The 21,303-nt window shown below is 40.2% G+C and overlaps 1 protein-coding gene across 1 annotated transcript in view; it reads right to left on the reverse strand.

Moving 5' to 3' along the window:
- Nucleotides 1-17,314, reverse strand: part of LOC119780793 (serine/threonine kinase 11 interacting protein) — a 55,907-nt gene extending 38,593 nt beyond the window's left edge. Inside the window, exons 1-17 of the mRNA XM_038280946.1 lie at nucleotides 17,114-17,314; nucleotides 16,821-16,888; nucleotides 12,092-12,294; nucleotides 11,316-11,390; nucleotides 10,357-10,452; nucleotides 9,610-9,717; nucleotides 9,467-9,538; nucleotides 9,244-9,373; nucleotides 9,003-9,106; nucleotides 8,808-8,897; nucleotides 8,677-8,718; nucleotides 6,549-6,719; nucleotides 6,389-6,470; nucleotides 5,857-6,315; nucleotides 5,574-5,776; nucleotides 2,592-2,702; nucleotides 2,095-2,332 (exon numbers count right to left, since the gene is read on the reverse strand). Coding sequence (XP_038136874.1) covers nucleotides 2,095-2,332; nucleotides 2,592-2,702; nucleotides 5,574-5,776; nucleotides 5,857-6,315; nucleotides 6,389-6,470; nucleotides 6,549-6,719; nucleotides 8,677-8,718; nucleotides 8,808-8,897; nucleotides 9,003-9,106; nucleotides 9,244-9,373; nucleotides 9,467-9,538; nucleotides 9,610-9,717; nucleotides 10,357-10,452; nucleotides 11,316-11,390; nucleotides 12,092-12,294; nucleotides 16,821-16,887 — 2,251 coding nt within the window. The 5' untranslated portion in view covers nucleotide 16,888; nucleotides 17,114-17,314. The remainder of the gene's footprint in view (nucleotides 1-2,094; nucleotides 2,333-2,591; nucleotides 2,703-5,573; nucleotides 5,777-5,856; nucleotides 6,316-6,388; nucleotides 6,471-6,548; nucleotides 6,720-8,676; nucleotides 8,719-8,807; nucleotides 8,898-9,002; nucleotides 9,107-9,243; nucleotides 9,374-9,466; nucleotides 9,539-9,609; nucleotides 9,718-10,356; nucleotides 10,453-11,315; nucleotides 11,391-12,091; nucleotides 12,295-16,820; nucleotides 16,889-17,113) is intronic.
- Nucleotides 17,315-21,303: the final 3,989 nt, after the last annotated feature.

Below are 21,303 nucleotides of genomic sequence, written 5' to 3' on the forward strand. Positions count from 1 at the left end.
ACTGTCCTGGTGTCGCCTCGAGGTCCCCCCAGAGCAGCTGGAGGAGGTGTGTGTTGATCGGGAAGTCTGGGCATCTCTGCGTAGACTCCTGCCTCTGAGACCCGGCACCGGATAATGCGGAAGAAAATAGATGGATGGCACTTAAGGCTAACTACGTTTTGTGTTCAGATGTGTCTTTATCATAGATTAAGTAAATTACAGGGGCATCATGTCTTTTTTTTTAAATGTATTTGTTGTTTGTTTTTTAATTTAACATAGAAAGTACTCACTATATTTTGTGTTTAGTTATGTCTATTACTTCTATTTACAGATTCATTGTTACATTTTTACGGAAGAGGATTAGGGCCACTGAAAAAAAAAAAGTTAACTGATTATTTTTGAATTGAAATTATGGGAAAAAAGTCAGAATTCTGACTTTTTTCCCATAATTTAAATTTAAAAATCAGTTAACTTTTTCTTTTTTTCTTTTTTCCACTGGCCCTAATCCTCTTCCGTACATTTTTTCTTTTGGACTTCATGATTTTTTTTTTTCCTTTATAGAAAGTACTTGCGGCCTACTTTTTTCCTCAGAGTTCTGACTTTAATTTAAGAATTCTGACTTTTTTTATTGTCAGAATTCAGTCAGACTTCAAAGTCAGAATTCTGACTTTTTTCCTCAGAATTCTGACTTTAATTTAAGAATTCAGACTTTTTTACTGTCAGAATTCAGTCAGACTTCTGAGATTAAAGTCAGAATTCTGACATTTAAAGTCAGAATTCAGACTTTTTTTCCATACTAAACTGAAATAAAATTTAAAAATCAGTTAACTTTATTTTTTCCACTGGCCCTAATGCTCTTCCGTACATTTTTCCTTTTGGACTTCATGTGTTTATAGAAAGTACTTGCGGCCTACTTTTTTCTGAGAATTCTGACTTTAATTTAAGAATTCTGACTTTCTTTTTCGTCAGAATTCAGTCAGAATTCAGAGATTAAAGTCAGATTCTGAGACAAAAGTCAGAATTCTGAGATTAAAGTCTGACTTTTTTCCCATACTAAACTGAAATATATGTATTTTTTTTCTCCACTGGCCCTAATCATCTTCCGTTCATTTTTCCTTTCTGGATGTTTTTTTCTTCATAGAAAGTACTTGCGACCTATTGTTTGTTGAGACACGTACATTGCTAACATTACATTTTCTCCTTTGTTTCTTTCTTGTAGAAAGTGCTCTAAATCCTGCGATTAGCTGCTTTGTTTGTTTTTTTTTGTTAAATAATGTCAATGAGTAAAGCTATGGCCACCTTCAAATATGTGTATTATGTTATGTTTTGTTTCATAGAACTGGAAAGCATCTTCACCTTAAGGTGAAAATACGTTCCTAGCAGCAGGCATGTTCAGGTCAGATTTGTGGGAATAAAAGAGCTATTTGTCAGCGGTTTTTCAGGGTGCCAAGGTTAAACGCACCAACAAAGGACCAAGGTGTAGAGAAATCCTCCTAACTTGTCGAACACAGCCTGCACACACGATCTGTGCATGCCCAGGCGTGCCTCACAGCAGGGTTCGGTCAAACCACAGCTGCTGGAGCTCAAGGGATTTATCAGTCTCTGACTGATTACAGAGGTGGGAACGCGGCTGCAAGAGGCAGCCTGAGAAAATGAGAAAGCGATAAGGTCTTGGATGCTTCGCTCAGAGGCGTCAAACATTATTTTTGTTTTGGGTAACTATTTAACCTCAGGCAGATCAGTAATAGACGGCTGACAGATGTTCTGCTGCTTGCCGGGTGTGTGTCCTTGTCTACAGTGTTATCTCTTAGCTGTAACCACAAAGCCTGCAGTCAGGGTTTTGAACAAAACATTAAGCGGGATAGAAAACGTCTCAGATTCCAACATAACCTCCAGCAATTACAACTTTATTGGAAAAGAAAAGAAAATTTCTCGTATTGTAACATCTTTAGCAATCACTTTTTACAAGACCAATGAATAACTGTTTGGATCTTCTCAGTGGGAACATGATAAATCGAAAGTCGGAAATAAAGGAACGTGTTTGGTGAAGCGAATCAGGGAGATTTCTCTAATCGTTAAGTATAAAGGCGTAAATGATTGACATGAGCATCTCACCTGTGCCGCCATGATTGGAGGAATCTGCCTCTGTTTGCTCCTCCCAGTACTGTCCTTCAGCAGCACCCCCTCTACTCCTGCCTCTTCCTCCTCCTGTGTACTCTTCCTCATCCGTCGCCATATTTGAGGTGAACTCTGACCTGCAGCGAAGGCACTGGAGACGAACGCAGTCGGGGATGAGTTCAGAATGGCGCCGCTGGTTCTCCTCCACCACGACAGATAAGATGTCATTTAAAACCTGCAAAGGAAACAACAGGCCTCATCATTGATGACTGTAGGATGGTCTGCCTGCACACTATGACCTGGTCCTTTGGTTTAATACCCATAGTTTTAGGTTTTATGTTATATTAAGGTTGTATGTAAGTTTTGGTCATTAAGGGAATGTCTGTATGAAAAAGAGGGAGATAAGATGGTGGAGGTGATTCTGATGGAGGCTCAGGAAACTCTTGTCAAGAAGGACTGTTCCAGGCAGAAGGATTTTAAAGTCATGTGTTAACCTGAGCTGCCTGCTGAGGGTCATCATCAAGAAGGACGAAGCGTCTACAACGTTTTTCCTTAACGATGTAGTTGAAATGGAGCTCCAAGGCCGGAAATAGAACCTCAGCATCCTGAAGAATAAAAGCACATTTGATCAGTGATTCTGATCGAAACCAAAAAAGAAAAAGCAATTTTATAAGTAAGTAAATAAGTAAGTACAAAAGGAAGGAAGGAAGGAAGGAAGGAAGGAAGGAAGGAAGGAAGGAAGGAAGGAAGGAAGGAAGGAAGGAAGGAAGGAAGGAAGGAAGGAAGGAAGGAAGGAAGGAATCTAAATACAAAAGTAGGAAGGAAGGAAACTAAATAGGAAGGTAGGAAGCAAGGAAGGAAGCAAGGAAGAAAGGAAGGACAGAAGGAAGGAGCAAGCAAGGAAGGAAGGAGCTAAGGTAGGAAGGAAGGAGTGAAGGAAGGAAGGAGTAAGCAAGGAAGTAAGAAAAGAAGGAAGGAAGGAAGAAACAAGGAAAGAAGGAAGGAAGGAAGGAAGGAAGGAATCTAAATACAAAAGTAGGAAGCAAGAGAGGTATGAAGGAAACTAAATAGGAAAGTAGGAAGGAAGGAAGGAAGGAAGGAAGGAAGGAAGGAAGGAAGGAAGGAAGGAAGGAAGGAAGGAAGGAAGGAAGGAAGGAAGGAAGGAAGGAAGGAAGGAAGGAAGAAACAAGGAAAGAAGGAAGGAAGGAAGGAAGGAAGGAAGGAAGGAATCTAAATACAAAAGTAGGAAGCAAGAGAGGTATGAAGGAAACTAAATAGGAAAGTAGGAAGGAAGCTAGGAAGGAAGGAAGCAAGGGAGGAAGGAAGGAGCGAAGGTAGGAAGGAAGGAGTGAAGGAAGGAAGAAGCAAGCAATGAAGTAAGAAAGGAAGGAAGAAGCAAAGAAGGAAGGAAGGAAGGAAGAAGCAAGGAAAGAGGGAAGGAATCTAAATACAAAAGTAGGAAGCAAGAGAGGAAGGAAGGAAACTAAATAGGAAAGTAGGAAGGAAGCTAGGAAGGAAGCTAGGAAGCAAGGGAGGAAGCAAGGAAGGAAGGAGCGAAGGTAGGAAGGAAGGAGTGAAGGAAGGAAGAAGCAAGCAATGAAGTAAGAAAGGAAGGAAGAAGCAAAGAAGGAAGGAAGGAAGAAGCAAGGAAAGAAGGAAGGAAGGAAGGAGGAAGGAATCTAAATACAAAAGTAGGAAGGAAGGAAGGAAGGAAGGAAGGAGCTAAGGTAGGAAGGAAGGAGTGAAGGAAGGAAGGAGCAAGCAACGAAGTAAGAAAAGAAGGAAGGAAGGAAGAAACAAGGAAAGAAGGAAGGAAGGAAGGAAGGAATCTAAATACAAAAGTAGGAAGCAAGAGAGGTATGAAGGAAACTAAATAGGAAAGTAGGAAGCAAGAGAGGTATGAAGGAAACTAAATAGGAAAGTAGGAAGGAAGGAAGGAAGGAAGGAAGGAAGGAAGGAAGGAAGGAAGGAAGGAAGGAAGGAAGGAAGGAAGGAAGGAAGGAAGGAAGGAAGGAGTGAAGGAAGGAAGGAGCAAGCAAGGAAGTAAGAAAAGAAGGAAGGAAGGAAGAAACAAGGAAAGAAGGAAGGAAGGAAGGAAGGAAGGAAGGAAGGAAGGAATCTAAATACAAAAGTAGGAAGCAAGAGAGGTATGAAGGAAACTAAATAGGAAAGTAGGAAGGAAGCTAGGAAGGAAGGAAGCAAGGGAGGAAGGAAGGAGCGAAGGTAGGAAGGAAGGAGTGAAGGAAGGAAGAAGCAAGCAATGAAGTAAGAAAGGAAGGAAGAAGCAAAGAAGGAAGGAAGGAAGGAAGAAGCAAGGAAAGAGGGAAGGAATCTAAATACAAAAGTAGGAAGTAAGAGAGGAAGGAAGGAAACTAAATAGGAAAGTAGGAAGGAAGCTAGGAAGGAAGCTAGGAAGCAAGGGAGGAAGCAAGGAAGGAAGGAGCGAAGGTAGGAAGGAAGGAGTGAAGGAAGGAAGAAGCAAGCAATGAAGTAAGAAAGGAAGGAAGAAGCAAAGAAGGAAGGAAGGAAGAAGCAAGGAAAGAAGGAAGGAAGGAAGGAGGAAGGAATCTAAATACAAAAGTAGGAAGGAAGGAAGGAAGGAAGGAAGGAAGGAAGGAGCTAAGGTAGGAAGGAAGGAGTGAAGGAAGGAAGGAGCAAGCAAGGAAGTAAGAAAAGAAGGAAGGAAGGAAGAAACAAGGAAAGAAGGAAGGAAGGAAGGAAGGAATCTAAATACAAAAGTAGGAAGCAAGAGAGGTATGAAGGAAACTAAATAGGAAAGTAGGAAGGAAGCTAGGAAGGAAGGAAGCAAGGGAGGAAGGAAGGAGCGAAGGTAGGAAGGAAGGAGTGAAGGAAGGAAGAAGCAAGCAATGAAGTAAGAAAGGAAGGAAGAAGCAAAGAAGGAAGGAAGGAAGGAAGAAGCAAGGAAAGAGGGAAGGAAGGAAGGAATCTAAATACAAAAGTAGGAAGCAAGAGAGGAAGGAAGGAAACTAAATAGGAAAGTAGGAAGGAAGCTAGGAAGGAAGCTAGGAAGCAAGGGAGGAAGCAAGGAAGGAAGGAGCGAAGGTAGGAAGGAAGGAGTGAAGGAAGGAAGAAGCAAGCAATGAAGTAAGAAAGGAAGGAAGAAGCAAAGAAGGAAGGAAGGAAGAAGCAAGGAAAGAAGGAAGGAAGGAAGGAGGAAGGAATCTAAATACAAAAGTAGGAAGGAAGGAAGGAGGAAGGAATCTAAATACAAAAGTAGGAAGGAAGGAAGGAAGGAAGGAAGGAAGGAAGGAAGGAAGGAAGGAAGGAAGGAAGGAAGGAAGGAAGGAAGGAAGGAAGGAAGGAAGGAAGGAAGGAAGGAATCTAAATACAAAAGTAGGAAGCAAGAGAGGAAGTAAGGAAACTAAATAGGAAAGTAGGAAGCAAGGAAGGAAAGAAGGAATGAAGCAGGGAAGGAAGGAAGGACTCCCATCAGGATCTTCTCCCTCTCTACTCACCTCTCTGCTCCACACAGCCTCCATGGTCTCCACCCTGACCAGGCTGTCCAGCTCCAGCCGCCCTCTCTCCATGCCGCTCTGCATGTCCACCTCCAGCAGTAAACCCTGTTTGACTCGTAAAAACATCTCCTTCTTTTTCCTCTCCTGGCCTTCGCTGTCCTCGTCCAGGAAGACTCCCACCAGCAGGGGATGACACAGGTCAACTAAAGAGGAAACAGAAAAGAGGCATGTTCTGGTGCCTGATCCCCACCCAGTTCCAGGTTCTATGGATCAGGGTTCCTACCTCCCAGTTCCTCCTCCTCATCTTGGTTCGTTCCTCCACTCGACGCCCTTGCAGACCTCTGAGAATCAGGGCTGGACTGATGTGAGCCCGCCCCCTCCTGCCCCCTGGCTTCACCGTCCACCACGCTGACCTCTAGGGTGGACTCGGTCGGCTGGCTGCTCTGACTCCACCGTAACGTGGACTCCGTCTCCAGATGGTTCGTCTCCGAGCAGAGGAGCGGTGGGTCGTCCTCTGAGGGCAAAGGGGGCAGCTGGTCTACCAGGTCGTTAGCCGAACACGCTTTGAGGTCGCTGACTCCGTTGGTTAGGGTCTGAGTTCTGGGTTGGGTCGTTTGGAAACCTGTGATGGTAGTGGGTGTTCCTCCATCTAGATGGTGCTGGTACCTCAGCCAGTCTTCTCCCAGTTGATCCCTGAAGCTGGACATACGCTCAATCTCTTGTTGGTGGGGAAGGACGATGTCTGGTGGAGAGACATGTTCGCTTCAGGTATGGCTGAAAATCTGACCTGCAGACATGAAAGTAGAGTAACCTACCCTGTGAGGAGGAGAAGCGTCTGGGTGTGTAATCAGTGTCGCTTGGTTCCGATATGCTGGCTCTCCGTACCTTGACCTTACTCTGAAACACAGCAGGGATCCACAATCAAATTTTTTCCACAGGAACATCCAGTGAAACGGCTCCAAGAACAATTCTTACTCTGGATTTCTTCCGTCTAAAGCGGGACATCCCAGCTTCTGAGGCCGACAGGCTGTCACTCAGCTCCCCCGCTCCACTCGAAGGGTCCTGGTTGCTGCGTTCAGGTGGATCAGAAACTGGAGGAACATACGTCTGAGTCTGGCTGGTGGGCCGGCCTGGTTTTGGGAGAACCTGAGGAGGAGACAGGCTTATTGATACAATCTCTTCCTAGTCGAACCAACTTAGAGTCGTAACACAGTGGATTGAATCACTATATAAACTCTGCTGCTCCACCAACCTCTCATTAATTCATTCAGTCAAAAACTCCTAAAAGATGGATGGATGGATGGATAGACGGATGGATAGACGAATGGATGGATGGATGGTTGGATGGATGGATAGACGGATGGATGGATGAATTGATAGAAGGATGGATGGATGGATGGATGAATGGATGGATGGATGGACGGATGGATGGTTGGATGGATGGATTAATGGATGGATGGATGGATGGTTGGATGGATGGATGAATGGACGGATGGATGGATGGATGGTTGAATGGATGGATGAATGGACGGATGGATGGATGGACGGATGGATGGATGGATGGTTGAATGGATGGATGAATGGACGGATGGATGGATGGATGGATGGATGGACGGATGGATGGATGGATTAATGGATGGATGGATGGATGGTTGGATGGATGGATGAATGGACGGATGGATGGATAGATGGATGGATGGATGGATGGTTGAATGGATGGATGAATGGACAGATGGATGGACAGACGGATGGATGGACAGATGGATGGATGGATGGATAGATGGACGGATGGATGGATGGATGAATGGATGGATAGACAGATGGATGGATGGTTGGATGGATGGATGAATGGATGGATGAATTGACGGATGGATGGATGGATGGATTAATGGATGGATGAATGGACGGATGGATGGATTAATGGATGGATGGATGGTTGGTTGGATGGATGGATGGTTGGACGGATGGATGGACAGACGGATGAATGGATGGATGGATGGATGGATTGATGGACGGATGGATGGATGGATGGATGGATGGATGAATGGATGGATGGATGGTTGGTTGGATGGATGGATGGTTGGATGGATGGATGAATGGATGGATGGATGGTTGGTTGGATGGATGGATGGTTGGACGGATGGATGGACGGATGGATGGATGAATGGACAGATGGATGGACGGATGGATGGACAGACAGATGGACAGATGGATGGATGGATGGACGGATGGATGGATGGATGGATGAATGGATGGATGGATGGTTGGTTGGATGGATGGATGGTTGGATGGATGGATGAATGGATGGATGGTTGGTTGGATGGATGGATGGATGGATGGATGGATGAATGGATGGATGGATGGTTGGTTGGATGGATGGATGGTTGGACGGATGGATGGACAGACGGATGAATGGATGGATGGATGGATGGATGGATTGATGGACGGATGGATGGATGGATGGATGGATGGACGGATGGATGGTTGGATGGATGGATTAATGGATGGATGGATGGATGGTTGGATGGATGGATGAATGGACGGATGGATGGATGGTTGAATGGATGGATGAATGGACGGATGGATGGATGGACGGATGGATGGTTGGTTGGATGGATGGATGAATGGACGGATGGATGGATGAATGGACGGATGGATGGACGGATGGATGGACAGACGGATGAATGGATGGATTGATGGATGGACGGATGGATGGACGGATGGATGGACGGATGGATGGACAGATGGATGGACAGACGGATGGACGGACAGATGGATGGATGGATGGAAGGATGAATAGATGGATGGACAGATGGATGAACGGACTGACTGACTGATTGATTGCGAGATGGACGGATGGATGGATGAATGAATGGTTGGATGGATGGATGGATGGATGAATGAATGAATGGTTGGATGGATGGATGGATGAATGAATGAATGGTTGGATGGATGATTGATGGATGGATGAATTCACCCCTTCCTTCCTTTGGTTTCTCTGTCCTTCCCTCATTTCTTCCATCTTTAATTTGACCTGTTTTGTTATTTTTCCATAACCCAAATGATCGATGGGGACAAAGGTCAGGGGTCATTGTTGACTCACCGAGAGCTCAGAGGAGGTCAGCGGGGCTCCATCAAGCCTGAGCTACAAAGCAACAGAGAAAAGAGCCTTAATGGAGAAAGCGAAAGAAGATAAATACATCCAATCAAACTGTGACTAAAGCTACGTCTCACTCTGGTGCTGGCCGCCTTCGGCGACAGATGGCGAACCGTGGCGGTACGGTGGCTCCTCTGGAAGAACAGCGGGTTTCCTTCCAGGTTCAGCTGGGAAACAAAACATCACAGTTTGTAATGACCTGATCCGACACGCAGAGCTTCAAGCAAGCAGAGAGAGGAACTGAATCCCATCTCTGGGCTGTGTCTCCTTACGGTGCAGAGGCAGTGCAGCAGGGACAGAGGAGCCAGCTGGGAGTGCTCCAGCAGCAGGTTGTAGGCCAGGTCTAAATGCTGCAGCGAAGACAACTGCTCCACACCTGAACCCCCCAAAGAAAAACATTCAAAGAGCTTTTTTTCATCCTCACGTATAACATCACCACCTCAGTGACCCTATCGACCCCTCAGTCTGTCCAGAGCAGAGATTTTTCAGGGGTTTTGATAAGAGAGCCTTTACCGTTAATGGTTTCCAGTTGGTTGTTCCTGAGGACCAGCGTGTGCAGCTTGGCCCTGGCACTGGGGCTGAGCACTGGCGCCCTCTGCAGGCAGTTATAGCCCAAGTTTAAATGTTCCAGCTCAGTCAGAGGCTGCAGGAACACAGAGATGAAGGAAGCCGCTCATGACAAGGACAGAAGGAAACTCTAAAATAATTTGATTTAAAATTTAAAAAAAGGAAATACCTTTAGAAATTCCTCACAATCCTGAATCTTGTTATGACTCAGGTCCAAAGATTTTAGGACGTTTAGCAAACCCTACGAGAGAAACAGAGGATGATGGAAGCTGAAACAGTAACAGACACATGGGAACAGGGGGTTCCTCTCACCAGTGACTGGTCAAGGCACACGATGGAGTTGTAGCTAAAGTTCAGGGTGTGGAGCTCCAGCCAAGGAAGAGCAGAGCTCAGGTCGCCTCCACACAGAGAGAGCAGCTCCTGAAAGACGACAACAGATATAGATGTATGGAGCTAGATCCACAGAACACTGACTGTGCAAGTCGTCCTGCTTAAAAAGATGAGAAAGGTTGGAGACTTTTATCTTCGGCTACGACAGAAAAAAGGAGAAAAAATAATCCAGGAAATTATGGAGTGAGTTTTGTTCCATTATTTTTACAAGTGAGGACTGTTAGTTTATAGGAAATGAGAAGAAAAATGTATAATTGTACATCTTTTAATGAAATGATGGGAAATTGAATAGAAAAAACTTTTTGAAAATAGAAATAAAAAAAAAAATGTAAACTTCAACAAAAAGTTTTTTTTGTTGTTGTTTTGTAAATAGAAACAAAAAAAGATTACTTGTAAATGGAAATCTAAAAAAAAAGGAAATTAGAATGAAAAAACATTTTTTGTATATAGAATTAAAAAAATTAGAAATTTAGAAATTTGAAAGAGAAATACACAGTTTGCAAAAGAACAAAGCTGACACACGCTAACTATGTCCCTTATAGCAGAAGTGAACCTCTGCTCTATATTCCCGTCTCATCTCTCTCAGAAGGAGAAGTTGTACCATCAGAGTGTAAGTGAACACTTCCCCGCCTCGTATTTGTATTCTGCCTCATTCAGCTCTGTGCTTACCTCCAGGGAGCTGAGGCTCTTTGAGCAGGTGAAAACTTCCAGCTGGGAGTAAACCCCTCGGAGTCCCTCCAGAAGGTGAGGAGGGATTCTCTTCAGCTAGAGAAAAAAAAAAAAACAAAGAAAAAAATAATAATTGAAGAAAATATTTCGTTTTTTGTCTTCAATGCAGCAGACAAACTCTAAACCTAAACTCTAAACCTACAAACTCTAAACAAGTAAATAGAAAAAAGCTGATCTTAGATACATTTTTTTTTTATTATATAGAGAATCTCCCAAAGAGATTCAGAGAGAACAGCTGAAATAATCCTTCTGAGATTGTCTCTAAATTCATCTAGAACAATTTTAAGCAACTATCTTGACGACATCTGATAAAATAAATTTGGGACTTTGAGTTGTTTGGTCAACAAGGCAGAAAGTAAGCTCTGAAGCATGGAGGTGGCAGCATCATGATACGGCACTGCTTTGCTCCACAGAGTCAATTCAATTCAGTTTATTTCTATAGCGCCATTTCACAACACATGTATTCCCAAAGCACTCTGCAGTTCAACAGATCATACAGTCAAATTGATTCAAAGTTTTCTATCTAAGGAAAACCAGTTGATTGCATTGACTCAAATACAATCCCCCACTCTAAGCATGCTTGTAGCGACAGTGGAGAGGAAAAACTCCCTTTTAACAGGAAGAAACCTCCAGCAGAACCAGGCTCAGTGTGAGCGGCCATCTGCTGAGGCCGACTGAGGTTCAAGGAGACAGAAGCAGAGATACAAAAAACAACTGTTGAATAATTAAGGAGGACAAAAAATCCCTCAAATCTCTTTTAAGCAGTTTGGTACCGACACCTTTAAGCCAGAACCTGAAACTTACCGTAGTTGATTATTTATGAACGATCATGAACGTGTAAAAAAGTTGCACAGAATCTAATGCTATTATTAAAAAAAATGCTCAGATTTTTTTTTTACCTCTAACCACCTGAGAGACTTGAAAGGAAAGATTTTCACTGCTGTCTCCAGTTGGACTCCTGGTGGATTGATGAGCTGCAGTGAGAGAAATAAAATATGAGCAAACGGGCTTTGTTTAGCTCTAAATGGCATCGATTTACTTTAGCAAGAAGAGGCACAAGAAAATAATAATAATTTCACATTTTCTCCTTTTCTTTTTCACTTAACTTGCAGAAATAAAGAAAAAAAGGGAGAAACTATTTGTATGTTTTTGCCCGTTTTAAACACAAGGGGGCAGTGTGGCGCTGAGTGGTCCCTGTCCATTGATTTTCCAGCTTGTTTTCAAACACTTAAAGTGCTTTTTCTGACAAAGTTCTCAATAGATTAGATCATAGGCTGCAAAAAAGTAAAAGATTAAAATAGCAACAACTATAACAGGTTAAAAAAAAAAATCCAGAAAAGGTAAAAGATCAGCGATTAATCCTTAATCATGATCTGATCCTGATCTATATTAAAAAATAAATAAATGTAACATAAAATAAGTTGATGTAATACTTATTTATCTAATAAATTATTCAAATATCAAACATACAATTTGGGTGTTAGGGGTAAAAAAAAAAAAAGCAAAATTAGCTCTTCTTTTTCTGATTTTGAAGAATTTACCCAAAGGAAAACTTTTGCGTTGAATCCTAATTATACCCAAAATGAAACAGGAAGTAAATGAAAATGGAAAAAAAATAAAATCAGAATCACATATTTTGTTAATAAAAGGGATTTTTTTTTTTTTAGAGCCCCACCTTTAGGGAGATGGTCTTCTGCAGCACGTCGAAGAGGAACTGCAGCTGCAGCAGGGAGGACGTGTCGGCCGGGTGAGAGGGCAGCGCCAGGAAGCCATGCTGCTGGCTCCTGGACAGAAGGTGCTGCTCAAAGAGCCGCGTGAGCTGCTGCAGCGAGCAGGCCGGGAGAGTCAGCGTGCTGCTGCCATCCAGCACTATGTCACCTTTTATTACGGAGAAAACAACTGTTCATCCAATCTAATCACATTATCTCCTAAAAACAGAACAACTCACCAATGGGTTAAAATTGAAATTTGATTTTATTCGACTGCTCTTCTTTTTTAATCTTTTATACAGCATTTATGAAGATTTCAAGATGTCAATGTGTAAAAGAAAATTAAAAGATTAAAAATGTTTATTATCTATGAAGTTAAGGTGAAACCTGATTCCTCTCTTCATAGGTCAGTATTGGTAGCCTTTATTATGACTCAGTAGCCATGAAGAGGCTCTAAGCCTTTAAAAGGTTGGTGACCCCTATAGAAGGTAGTCCTGACCCTGGGCTGCTTTGTTCAGCTGCTAATAAGGTTTTTTCCTTTTGTTTAACTTTCAAAAAGAAAGTCTCTTTGCTGCACTCAGAGAAATTACACCTGACCAAGTGTTTTTTTTTATTTTTATCAAACATTACGGGCTAACAAACAGGTAAAAAATAACAACAGAACAGATAAAAAAACTAAGCTTTCTTTTTCTCTTCTTTTAATTTAGGCATTTAGCTCCTGATTGCCATTATTAGTTTCCTTTTGTCTAATATTATTTTATTCTCTCCTAAGCTCACAGATATTTTGCAGAGAAGTGTGACAGAGAAAGAAATATAATAAAATAAAATAAGAAAAAAAAAATAATTTAGACATATATATTTTTTCTATTTATTAATTTTTCGACTTTGTTGACATCAGTTGACCAAACTGAATGCGGTTTATAATGATTGAATATATTTTTTTATTTTTGTCAGTAGGTTTTTATCTATTATTGATTGTTCCATTGATGTCTGTTGTGTCAGAAGACAGAAGTCATTGTGATGTAATGATCTTCTTTCCTATTTTTCTTGTTAAAAAGTTTTGTTTTCTTACGCCCCTGTCATACTATGACGATTTAGCCAGACCCAGAATCTTCTAAAACACTGGCGTAGGCTGAACTTTCTATGTATTTTTCAATTTTTTAGATAAAGTATTTAAAACGAGTCCAGAACTTATGTCCAACGACAGCCTAACTTATGCATAACGTGCAATAGCGTAATGCCCATGAAATGATGCACAAGCCAGTGTCCTGAGGGGGGCAGCAACGCGCCTGCAGACGCCCGGTCCGCATAAAAAGATGTCTTTGATCACGTATTAACATAGCCCACCCGCTGATCGTGGTCGTGAACACAGGGAGAAACCATCACCTTCTCGCTCGCCCTATGATGGGGACGAAGTCTGGAGGAGTACAGACGGTTTCCTCCTGTGAACCCCTTTTTATACCGAAACGTTGCCAATACGCCATTAAACAATAGGTGTAAGTTAGAAATGCGTTCAGCGGTCACCTGGAACACGTCAAATACCTTGATGTTCGTTGGAGATGAGTTCTTGATAAGTCACGCATAAATTACTCATAGGTTTTGGATAAGCTAGACACCACAACTTATGAGTAGCTTAAACTTAACCTGTGTCAACGATCAGATTACTTACCTGTAACTTATGGCCCATATATCAAAGTGTTTCAGCACGTTTCAGCGCGTTTCAGCGTATTTCAGAGCATTTCAGCGTATTTCAGAGCGTTTCAGCGTATTTCAGAGCGTTTCAGCGTATTTCAGAGCATTTCAGCGTATTTCAGAGCGTTTCAGTGTATTTCATCTAGGGTTGTCAAAAGTATCGACATTCAAAAAAGTATGGATACTGAAAAGTTGTATCCGGATACAATACTCATTTTCAAAAGTATCGATACATTGCCCCCACCAGTGGCACCTAAACAGTCATTCATCTTATACGCAGATTAGAGGAAAATGCACTTTCTGAACACTGCGATTGAATAATTCTGTGCACTTTTCGGTTTATGACTTTTTTCTGTAACAGGTGCAGCTGCTGAGAATTATCTTGGTTTTTTAACCGGTTTGGCTAGTGTCATTGTTATGTGTGCAAAGCATAGCCAAGGAAAGAACACTTAATTTTAATTTTGTAAGTTTTTTATCAAGCTTGGTTAATATTGTGCACAGCATACAACCTCAAAATATTGTTTATTGTGTTTATTTATCTAATCATTGTATTTTGTTAATTAATGAAAACATTTCTGTTGAATTTTGGGCCCCGTCCACAGGAAGACGAACCCTGGCCTAAACGCACAAATTTTTCACCAAACCAGCCTCTCATCCACACGGCGGCGTTTCTGGGGTCTGTAAACGATCTTTTTTTTATTCAGCCTTCAGAGTGGGAAGATTTCGAAACGCCGTTTTCGCGTTTCCATCTTTACGCTCTAACCGCATATTTTTTTTTACACGCATGCGTCATAGCGTCGCCTCTAAACACGCATGCGCGACCAGTATCACAACAACAATGGCGCCGTTGCTGCTAATGCTACTGACCCTGCTGTCGGGCTTACAACAGAATCTTCTTCTTCTGGAATATCTCCAGGAAGAACAGAGCAATATAGACGACATAGTTCAGCACCTGAATTTGACTGAACCACGAAAATGGACCCGCAGGGCAACCATGTATAAATATGCCCAACATTTCGTCGCTTTTTTTTGCTTTGGCACCACAGCGCCACTTACAGGCCTGGCATACATTTTGCAGCGTTTTCATGCATTCGTGTGGTCGATCAGATTTATTTTACGTCTCCGTCTTTACGGCAAACGTTTTGGAAAATATCAGCGTTTCGTGTTCGTTTTGACTTCGTGTGGACGGGGCCTTGGAGTCTTTGTTTTTATCCTTGTGGTATCGAAAACGACATCGAATATCGAATATTTTACTTAGTATCGGTATCGAGTTGAAACGTTTTTCAGAGCGTTTTAGTGTATTTCAGCGTATTTCAGAGAGTTTCAGTGTATTTAGTGTGTTTCAGTGTATATCAGAGCATTTAAGTGTATTTCAGCGCTTTTCAGTGCATTTAGTGTGTTTCAGGGTTTTTTTAGACCGTTTTTGTGTATTTCAGCGTGTTTCAGAGCGTTTCATCGTATTTCAGCGCGTTTCAGCCTGTTTCAGTGTGTTTAGTGTGTTTCAGTGTTTTTCACACCGTTTTTGTGTATTTCAGCGTGTTTCAGAGCGTTTCATCGTTTTTCAGAGCGTTTCAGCATATTTCAGCGCGTTTCAGTGTGTTTAGTGTGTTTCAGTGTTTTTCACACCGTTTTTGTGTATTTCAGCGTGTTTCAGCGTATTTCAGCACGTTTCAGCCTTTTCAGCCTATTTCAGTGTTTAGTGTGTTTCAGTGTTTTTCACACCGTTTTTGTGTATTTCAGCGTGTTTCAGCGTATTTCAGCACGTTTCAGCGTTTTCAGCCTATTTCAGTGTTTAGTGTGTTTCAGTGTTTTTCACACCGTTTTTGTGTATTTCAGCGTGTTTCAGCGTATTTCAGCACGTTTCAGCGTTTTCAGCCTATTTCAGTGTTTAGTGTGTTTCAGTGTTTTTCACACCGTTTTTGTGTATTTCAGCGTGTTTCAGTGCGTTTCATCGTATTTCAGAGACTTTCAGCGTATTTCAGAGCGTTTCAGCGTGTTTCAGTGTGTTTAGTGTGTTTCAGTGTTTTTCACACCATTTTTTTGTATTTCAGCGTGTTTCAGAGCGTTTCAGCGTATTTCAGCGCGTTTCAGGGTTTTCAGCCTATTTCAGTGTTTTTCACACCGTTTTTGTGTATTTCAGCGTCTTTCAGTGCGTTTCATCGTATTTCAGAGAGTTTCAGCGTATTTCAGAGCGTTTCAGCGTATTTCAGCGTGTTTAGTGTGTTTCAGTGTTTTTCACACCGTTTTTGTGTATTTCAGCGTATTTCAGAGAGTTTCAGCGTATTTCAGAGCGTTTCAGCGTATTTCAGCCTGTTTCAGTGTGTTTAGTGTGTTTCAGTGTTTTTCACACCGTTTTTGTGTATTTCAGCGTGTTTCAGTGCGTTTCATCATATTTCAGAGCGTTTCAGTGTATTTCAGCGTGTTTCAGCGCGTTTCACCGTATTTCAGCATGTTTCAGCGCATTTCAGCGTGTTTCAGTGCGTTTCAGTGTTTTTAGTGTGTTTTAGCCCATTTCTGCTCGTTTCAGTGTATTTCAGCACGTTACAGCGCGTTTCAGTGAAGAATCCAGAAATGAAATGTAACAAAACTTCTTAATAAAAAGAAAAAAAGGTTTCGAGAGGAATTCTGCTATTCCCTTAGAAACAACGAAACTTGTAAAACCCAAAATAAAAAAAAAAACAAATTGTGAAAAAAAAAATAGTTTGAAAACATAAAAATAAGCAAAAAGATATATATAAAAAATAGTGGGACAAAATTAGCTCCATATTGATAGCCATCCTGCAGCCTAATTTCCGTGTTTATTTTCTCTCATGCAGTGATGCCAAAGAAGCGTTGCCATGGCAACTAATGGATGCGATCTGGGTTATTCTCCCTAAATCAAACCATCGATTGACTTGATTATAGCGACACTCTAATCCTTTGATGGCGAATCAGAGCAGTTCTGCTCATTTTATAACATCACAGGTGAAATGATTGATCGATCATAATCATAAGCCAACGTACCATTATTGCGCAGAAGTGTGGCCAAGCTGTGCACCAGGGAGGACTGACCTGCGTGAGCCACAGCCATCCTGAAACACATCCAAACAAAATGATCACGACTACAACTCCCAGAACAACCACAACAAACCTGCTGTTTATCGATTTCATAAAGTGCGGCTAACAGTCATGCTAGCAGAGCTAGCTCTGTTTCTCTCCGGCCTTAAATCTTTAAATAATTCAGACTTCTTCCAGTGCTGCTAACACTGGTAGCTTCTTGGCTCTCTTCGTCCCGGAACATAAGCTAAACAGCTTACCTGCGCAGTGACAGCTGGGAAACAAAAAGCTAACATCCGGTTCTCACGCCGTAGAGTGGATAAAAATTCATTTTATTTTAATTAAACACCAGAAAAGGCCTGGAAACAAAGGTTTATTTCCCCCTGTTTCACAGCACAGAGCTGAGTGTTGTTGACATTTTGTTTTTCCCGTCACATGACGCGGTGTCTTCCACAGCTTCTACGGTGGCCCCAATGGAACAAAAAGCTTCTTCCTCTTTTCTGTTTTATTGGCAGATGGCAACCAACTTAAGGTGCATTTACCGCCACCTAGCAGACTGGAGTGTGATCGTCAATTATGTCAAAGGGAATTTAATAATACATACCTCAATGTATTTATTATACAGCAATTTTATTATTATTATTATTATTATTATTATTATTATTATTATTATTATTATTATTATTATTATTATTATTATTATTATTATTATTATTATATAATAAACTATTTTATTATTATTATAATAAAATTGTTACAATAATAATAAATTATCATTTTAATATTATAATTTTTTTGCACAAATCTGCATATCAATCTATATCCATACATACACTCACATATAAATTAGTATGTGTGTATATATAAATGTATACACAAAATTATATATATACTTTAAATGTGATTAAATAATCCAGTATTTTTAAAAAATCTAATTAACTGATCTCCGACAGAATTTGATTTTACCATAAAAAAAATCCTATTTTTTCTCCATTTAGTATTGATTTAAGGGCTGTTGTTCTTCTGAATGCTTAAAACATTCTAATAACACACGTTCCACTGTTTTGATCTGACTACAATGATTAAAAGTTCCTGTTTCATGTTTCTTTATTCTGAAAAGAGAACTATTAAGTCCGGCATGACCAACTCTAAGTCGAGATATGACTACCTCTTCTTTCCGCCTTCCATTCATACAACTATTACCCCCCCACAGTCTTTTTAATTTTATGTAGATCTCTTCCAATGTCATGATTATCCCATTGCTCCTGCCAAACCTTACAGATTTTATTTTAAATTATAGATTTATAGATTATGGATTCACTTTTAATTAAAGGAATACTTATATTCATAATATCTGATTTGAAGGCCTGTTTAGCTAGTATATCTACTTCCTAATTTTACTTAAATGCCTACATGAGCAGGAATCCAGACAAATCAAATAAAACATTTCTTATTACCACGCTGAATTGATAAGTGATATTTATCTATGTATCAGACTTGATACTTAATAATGTATCTTGACTATCTGATGGATTTATGGAATTATTATTATGAACTATTTTCTTCCCTAACATTATCATCAAGCAACTGTTCTAAAGCTAACATAATGGCAATTAATTCAACTGTAAAAACTGCTGTAGTAAAACCGTCATGGTTTTGTGATGATTTATTTATCAAATAAGTAATAAGAATTTTTAAGGCATTATTTAAATCAATAGTTATGTCTTAAGTAAGGTAGACAATTATTTTAATACTAATTCTTTTCAATTAATTGGGTCTAAAATTTAAAGTTAACTGAAATAATTAGTTGAGAGAATTTATTTGAGGCAATGTCCACCATCAGTAGTCATAGTCTAAACAATATGCAAAAAAGGGGAAAAAACAACATATATATAAATGTATTAGTATAAACTCAATGCCGCGTTAAATATATACATTTTTATAGTAAAAGTAACAAAAAGAAGCACAATTTCCAGTTGAATATTGATAAATGGAGTGTTTGAGAAGGGGTATGAACAAATAAAGCAATCGTTCACACCCCTTTTCTCCTTTATTCAATAATACAATTCAAAAATAGATTATTAATTCTAAAGGACAATAAAATGTTGAAGTAACTAATTAGTCTTGCACTAGATCTGGAGAACCTCTGACTGAAGACAATCTGCTGTTTATTTAATCTTCTAAATGTGATGCTCAGTGTTTTCCATAATATTCTTGCCTTTATAATGTATTCTTCTTTGTGATATAAGCTCCAGAGGTTCTAGAGGAGATTCTAGAACAGACCCCGCCTTTTTTATAAGCTTGTTGAGCTTTTTAAGACATTAGCTCTGCTCTGATCATGTTGCTCCATCAGGTGATGGAGGAAAAGATCACACTCTATACAATAGTCTTACATTCTTGTACTTAAGAAGTCTGGAGTTGCCATTGTGTCTTAGTTAAGCTGGATCCTGGTCGCTTCTGAATGTCCAATCCATCTCGAATATAATGCTTTGATTGTTTTTTTTGGCCGAACTCGTTTAACATGGATGTCCTCAATGTTGCATCCACAGAACAGTGCAGGAACTTCTGATCCGAAGTAAATTCAGCAAAATAGGCTGCAGGCTTAGCTGCATCCGTGCTGAACTACTGAGGCATCAGTCTGCTTATCAAATTATGCCTTAGACTTAGACAGATTTTATTTTGTCATTTTGTACACAAGTGTAAACAAAAAGAAAATGTTGTTTATTTAATGTCCTACAAAATGTAATCAAATTTTTTTTTATTTAAGTTTAGTCATAAATATCAGATAAAAAGGCTAATTTAAATATATTTTTCAGTAAAAACTTACATATCTCTTTAACTAAACCATATAAAAAACAGCTTCTTTTTTTTTTAAAAGGAATATATCTCTTAATTTCTACAACTTTATTTCTAAACAGATCCATATCAGCAGGAAAGAAAGTTTCCTTCTTTGCGTGTGCATCTGTTGCTTGGCTGCAAACAAACACTTGGGCATAAATGCACGCTTTTCCATTTGGGACTTGTGAAGTGAACATTTCCATGTAAGGATTTACAGTATGCTCTGCAATTTGGTAAACATTTCCATCCAGCGAGTTGCAGCACAATGAATTCACTTAAAGTAGGTTTGGGCTTTGCTGGTTTGCCATGCAAAAACGTGCTCTGACAGCTAGTTAGTCATAAACTGAGAGCTTCCAGCTGTTTGTGAGTCTTAATCGTGTCTGCCACTAATCAAATAATATGCATAACTTTAATTCTGCCTGCACCACCAAAATGTAATTGTGAACTTACAGTATTCTTCATCAAGATGTTAAAGTGTGAGCACATTAGTGTTTGTAGGAAAACACTTTATAGCTTCCTATGGTGTGAAATGTAGCTCCTTTTAGCAGCATAACAATAGCATAGTTTCCATCCATCCATTTTCCATCACGCTTATCACAGCTGGGGTCGCAAAGTTTTGTAAGGATATAAAAAAACTGTATTTTTGTCTCTTTGAATGCCTGCTAAGAAGTTAATGTAAAAGTAAGTCAAGTATAATTTGCCTTTAGAAAGATGCAATATGTTTCAGTCAAATGTTTTTACCCTATATCAAAGCATCTATTAGATGCTAATTATGTGGACGTCCTGAATAAGTCCTCATTTAGAAATACCTTATTTGTGGTGTGCTTCCATGGCGCAGTGGTTAGTGCGCACTTTACATGTACAGAAGCCTTAGTCCTGAATGTGACGGACCCGGGTTAGAGTCTGACCTGTGGTCCTTTGCCTTTCCTATCAGCCTACTTTGCAATAACAAGCCACAAGTGCCGCAAAAACCTAAAAGAAATACTTTATTTTTGAAATCACAGTATTTTTTAACCATATCTATAGATGTGTTAAAAAACTAACAGCATATCCATCTTTATAAAGCTTATAGTAGGTCAGATTATCCTGAGCTATCTCTATAGTTATGCTGCTATAGGCTTAGACTGATGGAGGACATAGGGACCACTTTTCCTCACTTGGCTTTATTCTACTTCTGTTCTCCAACCTTCACAAAGAAGGAAGAATAGAACATTTAAAGCTATAGTTGGTAATCCTGTTATATTGAGTGAAATTGTCATGTATTTACAAAAGGGAACAAAAACAAACAAACATCCATGAGAGCTGGAAGCCTCTAAAAACTCTGACCAATCCCTGCCATTCGGTCTGAATAAAAAAACAACAACAATCAGATGCCTTCATAGGCATCCCGTCTTTCTCTGCCCTGCACTAAAGGATGTTATGATCAAAAAGTGGAGGGAGTTATGCGAAATATTTCTAACATGATAGAAAGAGACATTCAAGCAACCAACATGGTAGGCTTTTTGATGTTAATACACTTCAAGTAGCCAAGTTTTAGCATTCCTCTAATAGCAACCATAACCACCCGTTTAAAGGTGCTGCTTGCAGACCAAAGTCTCTCCCTGCAGATTGT

This window comes from Cyprinodon tularosa, unplaced genomic scaffold (assembly GCF_016077235.1).
Source record: "Cyprinodon tularosa strain WSP-4 unplaced genomic scaffold, ASM1607723v1 ctg166, whole genome shotgun sequence".
Taxonomy (NCBI): Eukaryota; Metazoa; Chordata; class Actinopteri; order Cyprinodontiformes; family Cyprinodontidae; genus Cyprinodon; species Cyprinodon tularosa.